Source organism: Ixodes scapularis, unplaced genomic scaffold (genome assembly GCF_016920785.2).
Source record: "Ixodes scapularis isolate PalLabHiFi unplaced genomic scaffold, ASM1692078v2 ptg000854l_1__unscaffolded, whole genome shotgun sequence".
NCBI classification, from domain to species: Eukaryota; Metazoa; Arthropoda; class Arachnida; order Ixodida; family Ixodidae; genus Ixodes; species Ixodes scapularis.
Window position 1 is genome coordinate 117,532 of NW_024610056.1, and position 17,233 is coordinate 134,764.

Genomic DNA, 17,233 nt, shown 5'->3' on the forward strand with positions numbered 1-17,233 from the left:
TTGAGACGTAGGCGAGGGTCGGGTCCAAATCTCTGGAGTGGGGGACCTCAACTCAGGTCACAAGAGGAAGGCGTGGGCGAGACAAACACAGCAAGTCACGATCCCAGTAGCGACAAGTGCTTCGCTTTCCTCCCCCGATCCGCCAGACCAAAAAAAAATAAAGGCAACCCCCTTCCACCTACTACCTAAAATCTCCCTCACTCGACACTCGAGCTCAGGCTGTCAATAAGCCCTTTAAAGTAAACCATACCCCAAACCAGGCAAACAGAAACAAAAGTTATGGTAGCGTGCTTTGCCATAAAAACACAATCACAAAATCAAGATGACCCTTTCCAAGGAATTGAAACACACAAAAAAACTTTACAAATTTGTACAATCCGATCATGGAGCTCGTTCACGTCTTAGAAGCCCCGGCTTAGATAATCAGCGTTCCTCTTTTAGCTGTGCCCCTTTTTACCTCGCCTCGAAGGCTTACTACCGTGAAGCGAAATAAACTTTAGAGCTTGCTAACACATCGCACTGCGGCTCAACAAAACGCGAAAACGGACTCCCGTGAAAAGAACACATTACGTACCGTTACGTAACTTACATAGGATATATACCTATTAAATTCAAGCGCCTCCTCCATAAGGCAAACTATACCGAGGATAAAACCGCTTTAAAAGAACTCTACCTCCGACACAACGAACTGAAGCCGAACAACACGCAAAACTCAGACTCCCGAAAAAAAAGAAAAGCTGTTCATACCACTTGCTAAGCCGACTTCAGGAAAAGACATTCAAATTAAGCCTTCCCCTTTTCTGGCGGCCTCTGCCTCGTCTGCTTTCACTGGCGAGAACTTGCGCTCTAACCTACAACCAGTTTGTTCTCGGTGCCACTCTCACCAGAAAAGCGCTGGTCCCCAGACTCGAAAGTTTCCTCAAAGTCACAGTCGGAAAGTTCTGACTTGATTTCCGCATCTGACTTAATCTCCCGCTGAAGAACAAGCTGCGAGGCGAGCACGTACTCATAGGACCCGAGGTACTTGGACGAGATTGAGGATTTGTCCAGCAAGGTTCCTGCATTCTGTTGATCATCTCTTCTCGTCGTGGAAGCAGGAGACAAATGTGACGGCTTGACTCTCGGCTTCCTTACGCTGCGTGACTCTTCGCAGCCCTCGTTCTTCTCGTCCGAGCGGCTCTGTCTCGTCATTTCCGCATCTAGTCTAGATTTGCTGATGTCGCCTCCAGGCCCGTTGCTCGCACTTCTGGTCTGGATCGATGGCTCCTTGTGATAGGTGTTCTGGCGTTTGCTTTCTTCCGGCCTCGAAGAAAACTTTCTGGAGTTGCGCGCACTGAGCGCCGCTGCTTCGAACCTTTTTGCTTTTTCAGCTTTGGCTTCCTAGCGTCACCGCTGTGCTCCTTGCTCCTCCAGCCGCTGTCGGTTGGTGCTTTCTTGGGGTGGATATCTTCACGATTTCCGTCTCCCAGCCCAGACGACGGCTTTCTCTTTCTGGAGTTGCTCCTCTTCAGCTTCTGGTGACGTTGTTGATTGGATGGGGCCGGGCCGGATTGGAAGGCACCGACCCTGCGCAGCCTTCTCTTCTTGTGTCTTTTTTGAGTGAACGGCCCGCTCATGTCGGCGCCTGAATTGTCGCCATCAGACTTGCCGTGCCATAATCGGGATGACCTCTCGGACCGCCTGCGCTTCGGATCCTCTCGCTTGCCCAGACTTAACTCTTCCTTGTCGCAGCCAAGCCCCTTGCTTTCGCAGCCGCTGTCCGTAAATACTTCCTTGGGATGAATATCCGCAGGATTTCTGTGTCCCAGTCTCGACGACAGCTCCCTTCTGCGAGACTCGCCTTCGCCAGATTTCCAAAACTGCCCTTCATCAGAAATGTCCGCACCAGGACGGAGAACGCTGATCTCGGGCTGCCTCTTCCTCCTATGTCTTTTCCGTCTGGACGGACACCCGATGTCGTTCTGCGATGGAGACGAGGTTTTCGAGGGACCCTGCTCCGGATTTTCCTCATCCAGCCTGGTTTTCTCCGCGCTCCCCTTGGATCCCTTTCTCTTGCAGCCGCCGCCGGCTGATGGATCCTTGGGATGGGTGCCTCCGCGCTTCCCCTTTCCGGCCTGGACGACTTCTGCTTCTGGCTCGACTCGTCGCGCCTCTGTTGACGTTGCTGATCAGAATCGTTCGGAGCAGGACGGAAAACACTGACCCTGCGCTGCTTCCTCTTCTGTTCCTTCTTTCCAGAAGGACGGCTCGAACAGGACGCTTTTTCTGAGCACCCCTGACTCTGGTCTCGCTCATCCAGCCCCGGCTTGGTCTCGGAGTTCCACGGGGGACGGCCAGGACGACCCACTTCCTGCTCCGCCTCCCCATCCGCTGACTTCTCCACGTTGCTTTCCTCGAGTTGGATAGACTTCCGCGGCGGCATCACCATGCTGGCCTTGTCTTCGTCCCCCAGGAAGCAGACGTCAGATGCTTGAGAGGCCTCTTCTCTTCCTTTGGCGGGATCCCCTCCAACTTCCAGCGCTTCAGGTCTGGAGTCGGCGTTGTGCGGAACGGCGTCCGTAGTCCCGTCGGCACGAAGACCCTGGTCGTCGGTTAAATTGAACTCTTCATCTTCAAGGGAGAAAGACGAAGACTCACGGCGGAGTGGACGCATTCCGCATGAGCTCCGCAGTATTTCAACTATTTGTGAGGAAAATCGGATTCCAGCCAGACTTCAACGCTACCAGCCGACTCAGCTCATTGTAGTGTATGCCTGGAAACATTTCTGTGACCAACTTCTCAAGATTACTCCCAACGTCGGGCTCGTCCGCCGCCGACGGGGGCCGCGTCGCGGACTCCCCTAGCCCAAACTCAAACGACGAAGAGGATATCGCGATGAACCACGATTCCAACGAAGGTGAATACTCAGAGCTCTCCTCAGAACATGACTCAACTTGGATCGATGTTGTCACCAAGGCACAGAAGCGACGCCAGCGCAAGCTCAACGATGAGGTAGGCCCAGCCGCCGTGCCCAAACCTCCAACTCCCCTGCCAGTACGCAAAGCCGCCCCCAGGCCCAATCCACTTCCCCGCGATGATTTTAAATTAGTTCTGCGCCCACAAGACGGCCTCAAGCTTGCAAATCTGGACATAGCCGAGGTTTCCCTGGCTCTGTTGAATTCGATCAACTTCACGTGGCGCCAAGCCAATCTTAGGGTTCGCGTGGATGCCACGCAAAATACGGCCACAATCAGCACACCCTCTTCAGATGCAGCCAAGGCCCTAGGAAACTTGAAACAACTCAAGATCGGCAACACCATTCATATGGTCACCCTGTATGGCCTGGCGCCCGATGTCTCATCCAAGGGACTCGTTCGGGGAGTGCCGCTGCGCTTCTCCGACGCCGAAATCCTCGCGAATTCCGACCAAAGCCAGTTCGAAATCTACACCTGCCGCAGACTGGGCCAATCCAAGATGGTAATACTCACCTTTGCGGGGCTAAAGGTACCCTTCTTCGTGACATTATTCGGCGGGGAGTACCCTGTCTCGCTGTACAAAAAGACAATTCCCGCGTGCACCGTATGCCACGAAGCCGGACATCGATCCACGGCATGTCCACAACCAAAAGTCAATGTGTGCCACCAGTGCGGCCTCAGAGACCCTCACGAGGGCCACACATGCGAACCTCTGTGCACCCTCTGCGACGGACTTCACCTCACGGCAGCTCGGGGCTGTCCCAAGCGGTTTTCTGAGCCCTACGTTCTCCGACGGAGAGCGCTCGCGAGGCAGACGAGAGAGCGAGCCGTGCGGAGGGACCCGACACCGCAACGCGGGCGGCCCAGAGACTGCTCCAGGACCCCGACTCGAAGGCGGCGTAACAGCTCGGGCCCAAGGTCCCAGTCTACCTCCCGGAGCAGGGAACCCCGGCCCCGCGAGAGCAACAACAAGCAAGTCAGCTGGACACAAATTGTGTCTCCCACTGCTCCCAGTACTCCTAAACCCCCAGCACCAGTCCAACCCACACCCTCACCCATACCCGTACCGTGTCCGGAATGCACACAACTCAAAGCACAAATAGCAGTACTCCAAGCTAGACTAGAAACAATAGAGAAAGCCCAGATGAGGAACACTACAGACAAACGCAAGAAACCAAACCGCCCAGAGAGGGAGTAAACACAAATGGATGTGGTTCCACCACCACCATCCCCAAATAACGACGCACAAAAAACAACACCCCAGGCTCCCGCGACGAGCGAGGTCCATACGCCAGATGCCTCACAAGTCGCTCAACCCCAGTGGTTTCAGGCAACCATAAGATCCATATTGGAGCCGCTTACCACACGCCTGGATGCACAATACAATGCCCTACGACAAGATATACAAACAGTACACCAAGATGTGCAGCCCCTAAAGCAAGATATGCGTGACCTAAAACAAGATGTACAGTCTCTTAAGCAAGAAATAGAGCGCCACACCATCCGCATCGAACGCCTTGAAACAGTAAACTCACGCAGTGGCCGTAGACCCACCCCGTACGAACGAGAATCCCTGGTGGAAAGCAAGGACCTAACCAAGCAATATGACGACTCGCCCAAACAATAACACGAACGGTACGGTGGCTCTCCAGTGGAACTGCCGAGGTATAAAAGACAAGCAGGGAGCACTCCAGCAATACGTCTCCTCCCTAGACCCTCAGCCAGAAATAGTTGCCTTACAAGAAACAAATAGAAGCCCTCATCTTCCAGGATACATCACCTATGCTGACCCAACCGAAAAATCCACAGCCATTCTCATAAAAGGTTGCATTGCGGCAATGCAACATCTCACGACGCAGAAGTACTGCGAGCACACGCTCGTAGAAATTATCTCGAAGTCAACGAAGAAAAAATCTAATCTGTTCATACTCAATATGTATTGCCGGCCATCGCGGAAGCAACCAGGAATACGAGAAGTTATTCGGGAAGCCCTATTAATAGCAAAGGACTCACCCCTTTTAATCGTGGGGGACTTTAACGCCCCACACCGACTATGGGGATACACTCACAACTCCAAAAAAGGAAAAGCAATAGTCGAATCCATCGAACAGGACCATCTAACCCTGCTCAATGACCCCCAAACGCCTACCCGAACGGGCACCAGCGTATCCAGAGACACGAGCCCCGACCTTACTTTATTGGCAGGAACTCTGGACATTACCTGGACTAATACACAGGATAACCTAGGATCGGACCATGACATAATCCATATTTTAATTAAGGACAAAAGCTACAAGGCCCACATCGGTTCAGCCCGCATAACCAACTGGGATAATTTCCGCAAGGACAGAAACTCGCAAGACCTCGATCAAAATCTCTCCTACGAAGAACTGATCCAAGAGGCCTTAAAAGATTCCGAAACGCACACTCAGACTATTGCCACCTCATACAGAACACCGTATGTAGATCCTAAACTACTTCATCTTTGGGAAGCACGACGCAGCCTCACAAGAAGATGGAAACGGCAAAGACACAACAGAAAGCTCAAGAAGCGCATAGCTCTCATAAACCAACAGGCTGCTGAATACGCAGCTGCGCTATGCAAGGAGAATTGGCTACAAGAATGCGACGGCCTACAAGGCACCCTGACCACAAAGAAAACATGGCATCTGCTTCGGCACTTAATCGACCCCCTGAAAAGTAGAGGAGAGTCTAACAGAAACATGACGCGCACACTCAATGCCTACACGGGTAGCAGCGAAGAACTCCTGAAGGACCTGGCAAGGAAGTACCTCCCGACGGGGGGAGTCTATTCCTCCCCTTCGTATGACGGATCGCCCAATCAAGAACTAGACAAAGATATCCAACTGTACGAGCTACGAGACGCAATAGCGGATAGTAGGCGGAACAGTGCCCCGGGTCCAGACAAAATCACTAATAAGCTCCTTTTCAACTTAGACGACCGCACCACGGATACCCTGCTCAGCCACTTTAACAGCTTCTGGACGACAGGAAAAATCCCGGACCAATGGAAGATGGCGAAGGTACACTTCATCCCAAAGCCCGGCAAATCGCCACATATTGAGAACCTAAGACCAATCTCTCTTACATCCTGTATTGGCAAAATCATGGAGAGAATCATACTGAAGAGACTTCAGAACCACCTCGATGCAACGCAACAAATGCCGGACACGATGTTTGGATTCAGGAAACACCTCGGTACCCAGGACGTGCTTATTCAACTTAAAGAGGACATCCTTGTCCCAGCCACACGTAACTCCCCGAGAGCCATCCTCGCTCTAGATCTGAAGGGAGCGTTCGACAACGTAGCACACGAGGCGATCCTCCGAAACTTAGTCAAGACAGGCTGCGGGGAAAGGACATATAACTACATAAGTGACTTTCTCTCTAACCGCACAGCCATACTTAAGATCGGGGACATTACCTCCAAAGCACCCATCAACTTGGGATGCAAAGGGACTCCCCACGGTTCGGTCCTGTCCCCCCTGTTATTCAACATCGCGCTCCTGAGCCTCCCTGAGCAGTTGGGACGAATACCGAACTTAAACCATGCCCTCTACGCGGACGATGTCACCCTTTGGACGAGCACCGACTCCCTCGGAGGCTTGCAGGACACGCTCCAGCTCGCCGCCGAGACGGTGAATCAATACGCAAAAAGCTGCGGACTGTCCTGCTCGCCACAGAAATCCGAGCTTCTCGTGGTGAGGAGACGGCGAACCAAGGAGGACGACGACAACATCCACGTCACTCTCGAAGGGCACGACATCAAGCCAAGCAAGTCCCTCAGGATCTTGGGCTTGCTAATTCAAGCGGACGGCAAGAACGACGCAATGGTGCAACAGCTCAGTAAAACCTCTGAGCAAGTCATGCATATGATACGCAGAGTCACGAACCGACACAGAGGCATGAGAGAGAGCGATACGGTCAGGTTAGTTCAAGCCTTCGTCCTCTCGCGCATAACTTACGCTGCTCCCTACGTCACCCTGAGTAAAGCGGAACAAGACAAGCTCGACGTGCTCATACGCAAGACGCTGAAACAGGCAATCGGATTACCCGTGAACGCATCTACGGACAAGCTACTTCGTATGGGGCTACATAACACCGTGGGGGAACTCATTGAGGGCCACTTGTCAAGTCAAAGGACACGACTCGCTCACACTCAAACCGGCCGCAACTTGCTGATTAAACTCAAGCAGGTTCCACGGGACCAGACCCTGCCGCTGGCACTCCCGGAATCGTGGCGCCAACACATCTTTGTTTACCGAATCCCTCGAAACATGCACCCGAACCACCATCAGGGCCGCAGAGCAGCAAGAGCAAGAGCACTAAATGAGACATACTCCAGAATACCCACGACGACGTATACCGACGCAGCCAACTACAACGGCAAACGAGCCATGGTGGCGGTGGTGACAGACGGGCAGAAGTACCTGACCAGTGCCTCCGTCCCACGGGGAACGGCTAAAGAAACAGAAGAGCTTGCTATCGCCCTCGCCCTCACACAAACGAAAACCTCCACAATAATCACGGATTCGCAAGAGGCATGCCGTAGCTTCCAGTCGGGCTGGGTGGCACCTGTCACGCTACGTATCCTAGAAAACAAGGCACCGGACAGGCAGGTCGACATTGTGTGGACCCCAGCCCACTCCTCCATGAGAGGCAACGAACACGCCCATCTCACGGCCCGAGACCTCGCCCACCAGGCCACGGAGGAGACACTGGAACCCACACCCCTCACGACCTATCAAGAAATTACACAACATTACAGGCTCAACAGAAGAACATTACCCGCACCACACCCTTCCCTCACGAGAAGTCAGGAAACCACACTCAGATTACTACAGACTAACACATTTCCCCATCCAATTAGGATGCACCTGCTATTCCCCACACAATTCGATGCCCAATGTCAATTCTGCAACCAACCCGGCACCCTGAGACACATCATATGGGAGTGCGACAATAACCCAGACATGTCACCCCCTTTTCCTTCCCCTACCCCCGAGCAGTGGGAGACACTGCTGTCCAGCTCCCTCCCTCAAGATCAGCTCTTGCTAGTGGAGAGGGCCGATCGAGCCAGGACGGCACATGGGTACCTGAATTGAGGATCCACCCCACAGCGTAAAACGATTAATAAATATGTTTTGTCCTCCTCCTCTTCAACCTTTTCTTTCTGACCCACCGTCTCTGCCGCTACCTGCCGCGTTCTAGCTCCGCTTAGTGCAACCGCTCTTTCCCTCCTGGACACAAGGTCTTTTTCTCGTGGCTTCGGATCACCCTGGTACGTGAACCAGTGAGGAAATGTCGCTGCTAGGTACTTCGAGTCTGTGACCTCTACTACTACCGTTCTTCTTTGAGACCGAACTTCCTGCATCAACGTTTGAATCTCGAGCCTTTTCTCCGCCAATTCACGAACCCGCTTCTCGCGTTCACGTTCGCGCTTTTCGTCCCGCTCCTGCTTTTCAGCCTTCGCTCTTTCGTCCCGCTCCCGCTTTTCAGCCTTCGCTCTTTCGTCCCGCTCCTGCTTTTCAGCCTTCGCTCTTTCGTCCCGCTCCCGAATCAGCTCCCAAGCTTCCTGAACACTTCTTTTTCGCGAAGTAGCTCCATGATCGGCTTCCTTCGCTTTGCCTGCCCCACGCTTATACCAAGCTCCTCGCATACCGCCACCAACTCAGGAATGCGTAGCTTACTGACTTCCATGATCCCGAGTGTCGCAATCTCCCTCCCCTATCTAACTCAGTCAGCTTGAACTTCGCGTTTTCTGAGCCGAAAGGGCAGCCTTCTACTCGCGTACCTAACACTGAGCAAAAGGTCTGGCAAATCAAGGGAAAATTGCAAAGCACTCACCCGTACCAGGAACCATGAGCAGGCACGTCATCCCGCCGCTGCCACCAGTTGTGGCGACCGAGGAGTTCCCCAGGCAGCCTCAGGCAGGGCCAGGCGAGGACAGGAACCGCAGGCCGACTCCAGGCAGGGACATCAGGAGACGGGAGGGTGTCTCGCGATAAACTCTGTTTAATTACATATGTACAGAAGTTTCTTGTTCGTCGGAGAGCACACCTCGCGGAAAAAAAATTGGCTTGCTCTTTATGTTTATAAGCCTTGATGGAGATGCGCCTCAACGGGTAATCGGTCTCTTAGCTGTAGATGAGAAATTTAGCCAGTGCGGTACAACCGCTAACCTGGGATTTTTAACGTGCATCACGCAGTAGTGATCACACGAACGCGTGCCGGTACGAAACTCATCCAGATCGAAACGGGCGGGGGCGGCGGGGATCGAACCCAAGAGGTTCCCAGCGCAAGCTTTCGCTCCACGCTCCGAGCTGAGACGCACACCTCGCGGCCTCTCGTTTGCTCTTTTTATACAGTCGCTGTTATGTTCCAGCGGTTGGCAGCCAATGATGGCCGAACTGCCAACGAACGTCACGTTCAGGCCCCGCCCCCACTCATCCTCCCGAGCGCGCACACACATACACGCACACACTGCAGCGTCGGACGGGCTTCCCGATCCGGCGCCGGGGCATTCTTGACCTCGATAAGCCGCGCCAGGAGTTGGTGACGAAGGGTCCGCCGTCAGCTCGTGAGACGCTGACCGTGATGGAGATGATCCCCTCATTATGCGGCGTCGTGGCTCGGGAAAGGTTTAGCGGGATAATCCGCAAGTGGCGCCGGACGAAAACTTGAGCCGAACGTACTCGGCCGGAAGTCCCACCGCCGGCGTCGTCCCCCGGAATCCTCCCCCGTTAGGGCAGCTGGTTCCTGGATGGACTGACCCCCGCAGCCAGAGAGAAGAATCCGGCTCAGCTCCGCTCCCAGGTGTGGCGGCGTCCACGCGGCGCCGGGCGACGTGTTCTGTCAACAACGGCTCAGACGGCCGGTCGCCGATCCTAAATGCGAAGGCCAAACCCCGCCGGGTGGAAAAGAAGGGAAGGCGAAGGAAGGACGTGACCTTCGCCAAGGCCTATCGCAACAGTCCCTTTTTGTCCCAGTCTCGGGGTTTTTGTCGAAATGTTTAACCACCACCAGCTCGTTTGCGCCCTTACCTTTTGTTCACTGATCCATCCCAGTGGCACTCTGCGGAGCGAATCGAGCGTAGCGCTCCCAGCGCCACCGCTTCCAGAGCGTCTGTTCTCGCTTTTGAACAGTTGCGGTTCCCATTACTATCTTGCTGAAAGCATGAAGTTCTGATCGGAACTTTGTGCTTTGACAGAATATTGATTGTTTACTATATACTTGACTAACGGTGACCACGACGTTAAGACGCAATTTATTTTTCCTTACAGTTATATAAGCCCGATTAAGACAACTAGAAGTACTTCTACGAGCCGTAGGATGCTACTAAAGGGACACTGAACCAAGGAATTTAGTTTCCATAATAAGTGGCGCACGTTCTTTCCACGAGCCAGCAGCCGCCGATGTGCGCGAGCGCACGCAACAAAAATGACGTCAAAGACCTCCATTCGCGGTTAAATGTATGGGCTTTGGGCCAAAGGAGAATAAAGACAAGTTTTTCACCTACACAGTAGTGTCTGGTGTAAAAGGTAAGCGTCTAATTGGTCTAACAAGCACGTAGCTTTCACCTATAGGGATGAAAAGCCTGTCTTTATTCCCCTTTCGCCCGAAGCCCATGCATTTCACTGTCCTCTAAAGCGCGAATGGAGGTCTTTGACGCGTATGCTCGCGCACACCGGTGGCTGCTGGCTCGTGGAAAGAACGTGCGCCACTTATTATGGGCACTAAATTCTTTGGTTCAGTATCCTTTTAAGCAATACCAAACACGTATGCCGTAAAGCGATCGTCATCTCCGAAGGCGACTTCCATCTGCGGAGTATTTGGCGTGTTGTCTTCTAATTATTCCAATAACATTACAGAGACCACAAAACGAACAAACGACATATACCTAGCTCTTCATCCGAATTGGCGCGCACAACGCCTTCGACGTAAAGCGGTATCTTGGGCCTCACCGCTGGCCAGCCAAACGACCCGGCAAACAGTTCGCCGAGAACGGCTGCCACGTCGTCACTCGACCTGGAGCTAAGCTGGTATCTTCGTCGCTGTCGCTGCGTTCTATTAGACCTCCTGAAATTAACTGCAACGATGTCATCACCGCAGTATGCTCGGGCGAGTCGGTCATGACGAGGGGAACGAAAACAAGCACACCAAGGAAGCCCAACCAGCAAAACCGCGAAACTCCTTCACTTCCCCGCGGGAATGTCGATAACGAAACTGAAACTTTACGAGTGGCGACTACAGATCGTATTCCTCCGAAAAAGGCTGCGCGGAGAACTACTTCGGACCGCTCGACGCGCTCCGCCACTTTTCCACGGAGCGCTCGGCGAGCGCCCCACAGGCTCCAGATCTACAAGCGGCACACGGAGAGATTGCTCTCATCTCGCGAGGGAAACAAGAATCCGCTCGGCGAGCGCGCGCCGAGCGCTCGCTATTTGCCAGGGAAGGGGCTATTAGCCTCCCTAGTCTATCTGGGTCGCTGGGGCCTATGGCAGTGTCCGCCCCACGGTGTCCGCTCTATACTTCGTTTCACCTTATGTTGTACCGCAGCGAAGGCTAGAAGCACGAGCTCATAGCATTGGCAGCTGCTCTTAAAGGGCAACTCCGCTTAATTTCAAAAAATTTGAGATAGTGGCCGATTTTGCTTTTTGAAGCACTCAAAAACAATCCCCAATCCTTTGTTTCACGAAAAATAAAATATTCTTCGTGTAATTTTACTCTAGCCATGATCACAAACCGAAACCGAAACGGTGGCAAAGCCGGACAACATTGTATATTCGGCATCACTAAGCATGTACAACCACGTGATATAGACCAGTGTCCGCGCCAATTCCAGGGCGCCGCCATGTTTATCTACGCTCGCGCCACCACGCGGAGAGAACTGGCAGGAAGGAGGGGGGGGGGGGGGGGGGGCTGCGTTGGCGGCGTTGCTTTGGGGAGCTGGATGCGGCAGGCCGTCCGAATGCACCGGCACATCGTGAAAGATGTCTTCACCAGAAGCCTCCGCGGCCCGTTCTTCAACAGATAAGATGTCGTAACTCGTGAACATTCGAGAACCTATCTCGGTCAAGAAAACAAGAGAAAACCTTTCTTGTCTTAAAGGGCAACTCCGCTTCTTTTCCAGTAGTGCAAAACTATACAGTTCTCTTTGTTATCATCTACAAAACCCCCATGGCAAATATTACGACGGAATTCCGCCTAGAAGTTCATTAAAGTCGCTGTCAAAGTTTGACAAGCACGAATCCGCCGGTTTTGGATGAGACGTGTGGGCCAGACAACACTGCCCGGCTGCATTTCCGCTTCCTCCGAATTCCTTCTCCCGGCACGTCCGCGACGTCATCAAACATGTACAGCTTATTTTTTTTTTTTTTTTTTCCCCAATTTTGTTTTTTTTCCCGTGGAGAGCACGGGTGGCGCCAGCGCCGTGAAAGACGTGAGTGACGCGCTCGGCCGGCCCGGCACCGATCGCCTCGTTGAGCGCGGCTTGTGTTACATCGCATACTTTTGAACACCAAGTAAAAGGAGGAGAGGGAAGCTGCTTTTGTAAGAATTTTGAGTGACAGGTTAATCTTCTATAATCTTCTGGGAGGAGAATACCGACGCCTGTGCTAATCCAGGAGGCACAAAGGAGGATTTTGATAAGAGGGGAGCTCCTTCTTCCCCTTGTATATCACGTGGGTGTACATGCTTAGTGATGCCGAATATACAATGTTGTCCGGCTTTGCCACCGTTTCGGTTTCGGTTTGTGATCATGGCTAGAGTAAAATTACACAAAAATATTTTATTTTTCGCGAAACAAAATATCGGGGATTGTTTTTGAGTGCTTCAAAAAGCAAAATCGGCCACTATCTCAAAATTTTTGAAATTAAGCGGAGTTGCCCTTTAAATGTTCTCGGTGTCTGCTGACCCTTGACATCCGCGTTTCAGTCCGGGTTCATTGCGTAGTAAATATTTCGCTACCGCTCTCTTGTAGCTTTCAAATGCTTGATTGTTGGCTTCTTGTATACGACATTACATTCGTGGCACGTTCGAGACCGATTTTCGCGATCTGCTTGCCTTTCTGCGGCAGCGCGGCTCTGCCGAGCCGAAATAAGTGGGAGGCGTTCACTTGATCGAACGCCGTTTTAGCCAATGAAAACGAGACCACGACGTTTCATCGAATGACTAGCGAATGGGTCTAGTTACATAGACAGCTCGGATTAGCTTTCTTTTTTAATGTGGCGCCTTGTCTGCCGCTGCGAAGCGGCGTAAACGAGGGCTCCGAGTATGTTAGCACGCGTCCCCCCCCCCCCCCCACACACACACACACACAAACACACAGTGCGCGCGTCTGGGTTCGAAACTATTAATTGCCAGTTCTAAAGGATGGTACTTACTTGGAAGTGGGAGCTGGAATTCTACGAGGTACCAGGAGACCTTTACTATCGGGCAACGAAGCACGGTGCCTGTGGGGGCGGAGTCTAGAACGCTACTGATTAATATTGTGACAGGCGATCAGTTATGATAGCAGACGAAACTTCGACTCGTTTGTTCAGAAGTTCGCGGTGATATTTTATTAGCCCTCGTTACAGCACACCAAGGATCTTAGGCAGTGAAATTCACATCACGCAGGCTCGTCCGTCGTAGTCAAATGAGCGCAGTCGACGATGAGGTGTAATGAGCTACTAAGCTTCACAAGGAAAATGCGCGTGAGAAAGAGTTTTGAGGAAGTCCAAAACGCCGATCCAGCAGACGCACGTACGTATGTTTACTCCGGACTTCATGAACCCGACGGTGCAAGATCAAAGAGCACCGCCGCCATCGCCACCCGGTTTTCTCTGCACTTTGTGCGACGACGGCACTGCAACGGAGGGCACTCGCCTCGGCGTTAACAATCCGCGAAATAGATTAATTTCCCACTCTTGAAGCCATGCCAAATGATAAATGAAAATACCTCGGCGTTGTTGAACATCTGACGACACAACCAACACAACTGTGCCGCTGGCTGCGTGAGCCTGACACAACTGTGCCGAGCGTCTGCTCGGCACCGTTGTTGCTCGTGAAGGCCTGCTTATTTGTAGTTGAGACGACGATTCCACATCTTTCGTGGTGCTTGCAATAACTTTGAAGGGCAGGGGAACCTTCTCACGAGGACGTTGAAGACACTCAACACCGGAGCCACCAAAGCAATCGCACAAACCGTCGCCATGTTTGCTTCTTCGTCACTCGCGGCGCGGTCAACTCGTCGCGAGATGTTTTCTGGCTCGGCTAGATGGAAACACAGAGCGGCAAAGTGGCGTATGGACACACGGCTCTCACATTACGGGCACTATACTCACATACCGCGGTAAACAGGACCAATGCCGGCGAAACGGTAGTGTGGCACACCAGCGAAGAAGCCCTCAACGGGAAGCGGCGACGCAGGCCGACGCAGCCCCCCCTCCCCGTGAGCGTCTGGGTTCGAGATTATTGTTCGCTTTTGCTCCTTGCGGTCGAGGCTAAAAAGAGCACTTCCGGACAAAGGGGAAGAAGAAGCTTCCCTCTTATCAGGATCCTCCTTTGTGCCTCCTGGATTAGCACAGGCGTCGCTATTCTCCTCCCAGAAGATTATAGAAGATTAACCTGTCGCTCAAAATTCTTACAAAAGCAGCTTCCCTCTCCTCCTTTTACTTGGTGTTCAAAAGTATGCGATGTAACACAAGCCGCGCTCAACGAGGCGATCGGCTTATCCGGGCCGGCCGAGCGCGTCACTCACGTCTTTCACGGCGCTGGCGCCACATGTGCTCTCCCCGGAAAAAAAAAAAAAAAAAGAAGCTGTGCATGTTTGATGACGTCGCGGACGTGCCGGGAGAAGGAATTTGGAGGAAGCGGAAATGCAGCCGGGCAGTGTTGTCTGGCCCGCACGTCTCAACCAAAACCAGCGGATTCGTGCTTGTCAAACTTTGACAGCGATTTTGATGAACTTCTAGGCGGAATTCCGTCGTAATATTTGCCATGGGGGTTTTGTAGATGATAACAAAGAGAACTGTATAGTTTTGCACTACTGGAAAAGAAGCGGAGTTGCCCTTTAAGTCACGAGAGCTTGTGCCGCCGAGATGCCCCCCATAGGAAGGAGCTCGCGCTTGTAGCCTTTGCTGCGGTACATCATAAGGTGAAACACCATTAGGGTCATAGCAGAGAGGGTAAAAGAGAAAAAAATGCACTCCTCCTCTCACCCCGCATCTCGTCTCCTCCGCCGAGTGGGCGTAGCTAGCGTCCGGCTGGCGTGCAAACTCTGTTTAAAATCGCGTCATTTTGGAATTTTCAAGCGCAGATGCGCAGATTTTGATATGCCAGTTGTCGTGTAATACTATGCTAGATAAAAAAGACTAACAGAGTCCATTTGCGCTGTTATCTGCGTGCAAATAAAAAAAAAATAGGGAAAACTGTGTCAGAGTGGCCGGCCGGCGTGCCTCTCCAGCGAAAAGTGTATCCGGTGGCTGTACCTTTTTTACTATACTAAGTTCGTACTAGTGTAGGCCCTTTAGCGAATATGAGTGGAAGTCTGAAACAATAAATAAAACGTGCTCTCCTGCCGCAATACACGCAGTAGTTGAGGGTAGTACTGCCGGCTGACTGAACTGCTATTTAAGTAACGGAAAATAGATATGATAGTTGATCATTTAGCGAAATAGAACAACAGAGAGCTATAGGCTGATTTTGGAGTAGCCACAACTATTCTAATACCCTAGTTACACGGGAGCCGACAGTTGACTCAATCGCGATCGGCCGGAGTTACACGGCGGCGCCAACTGTCATCGAGCCGCTAATGACAGTTGAGTTCAACTGAGCTCCCCTACCTCAGTTCAACTGAACGGACTTGCCCAACTGAGGTAAAATGGCGCCTGTCCGCGGGACCGCTGCCGCCGACCATCGTTTCCAAGGCACTTACTGTTTTTCGGAATGCAGGTGGAGGCGTCTAAAAAGAATCGTAGCAGCAAAATATCCGGGAAGGAATAGCTTTAGGCGTCCCAGCTGCCGCTAAAACAACGATCCCGGCTAGCCGGCAAGCCACCAAACTCTCCAGCCACCATAACCAAACGAGCGAAGATGGCGGCGGGACAAGCTGTGTGAATGGACAAATAGTAATGGGTGCAGCCATCGTAGTGGGTGGTAGCTAGCTCCACCTAGCGTAAAATATGCGCAACTTAGCCCTGAATCTGCTTTGGCACTGATGTAAACGCCGCTAAAAAGCAACAAGGTATTGAACATAACGTACGATATACTTATAGTAAATTAAATATGTTTCTCCGAGTAGATTACTTTAATAATTAGACTGATCACGTGCCACTAGAACTAGTTTCGTTTTAGCTTCAGCTGGGTTCTAGAGAGCCGTGTAGCACCATCTCAGTTCAGTTTAGTTCAATCACAGTTGGGGCCGATAACTGTGATTGAACTCAACGACAGTTCAAAGCGCCCGTGTAACTAGGGTATAAGAACGGAAACCACTTCACAACGGCAGCCACGAGCGAGAGTTCGATGTTCCGTACTGCCCGGCGATACAGCCCAAAGATGGAGAACGGCAACGTCCCGATTTGTCGTCTGCTACCGGAGTCGGGCGCGTGCCCTCTCCCTCGTTTTACCCCGCCGAACCCTGCGGAACTTCCCGGATATGTGGAGAGGGCGCTGCGGTCGAACAAAATGGTGCCGTTCGACCAGGTTCGACTTTTTCGAACTTTTAGTGGAAAGTTCGACGAACCTTCTATTGAGGTTCGACTCGTGTGCGCATGCGCGACAGGCTGGCCCGTTGGCTTCGGATTGGATGCTAATGGCTAAGAGATGAATTAAGTGCAGCGCTGTTTGGCTATTTCAGTTAATACAGTACTAAAAATTAAGTTATTAACTTCTTCATTGATTAGACATGCTTGCCTAGACATGCTTGCCATGATGGAACTTAACCCGAGACTGGGGTAGAAACAGAAACTTAAAAGTAGAAGGGACAGAGACAAGTGAAGAAGAGAACGTCTCAAACGCAGCTAAAAGATTTAAAAAAATTGGCTTGCTCTTTATGTTTATACAGCCTTGATGGAGATGCGCCTCAACGGGTAATCGGTCTCTTAGCTGTAGATGAGAAATTTAGCCAGTGCGGTACAACCGCTAACCTGGGATTTTTAACGTGCATCACGCAGTAGTGATCACACGAACGCGTGCCGGTACGAAACTCATCCAGATCGAAACGGGCGGGGGCGGCGGGGATTGAACCCAGGAAATTCCCAGCGCAAGCTTTCGCT

At 52.2% G+C, this 17,233-nt stretch overlaps 1 protein-coding gene across 1 annotated transcript; it reads right to left on the reverse strand.

The window, feature by feature from the left end:
- Positions 1–1,217: 1,217 nt before the first annotated feature.
- LOC121834256 (RNA exonuclease 1 homolog) lies at positions 1,218–3,316 on the reverse strand. The gene has a single exon (XM_042288007.1). It carries the CDS (start codon positions 2,651–2,653, stop codon positions 1,712–1,714), a length of 942 nt encoding a protein of 313 aa, XP_042143941.1. The 5' UTR covers positions 2,654–3,316; the 3' UTR covers positions 1,218–1,711.
- Positions 3,317–17,233: the final 13,917 nt, after the last annotated feature.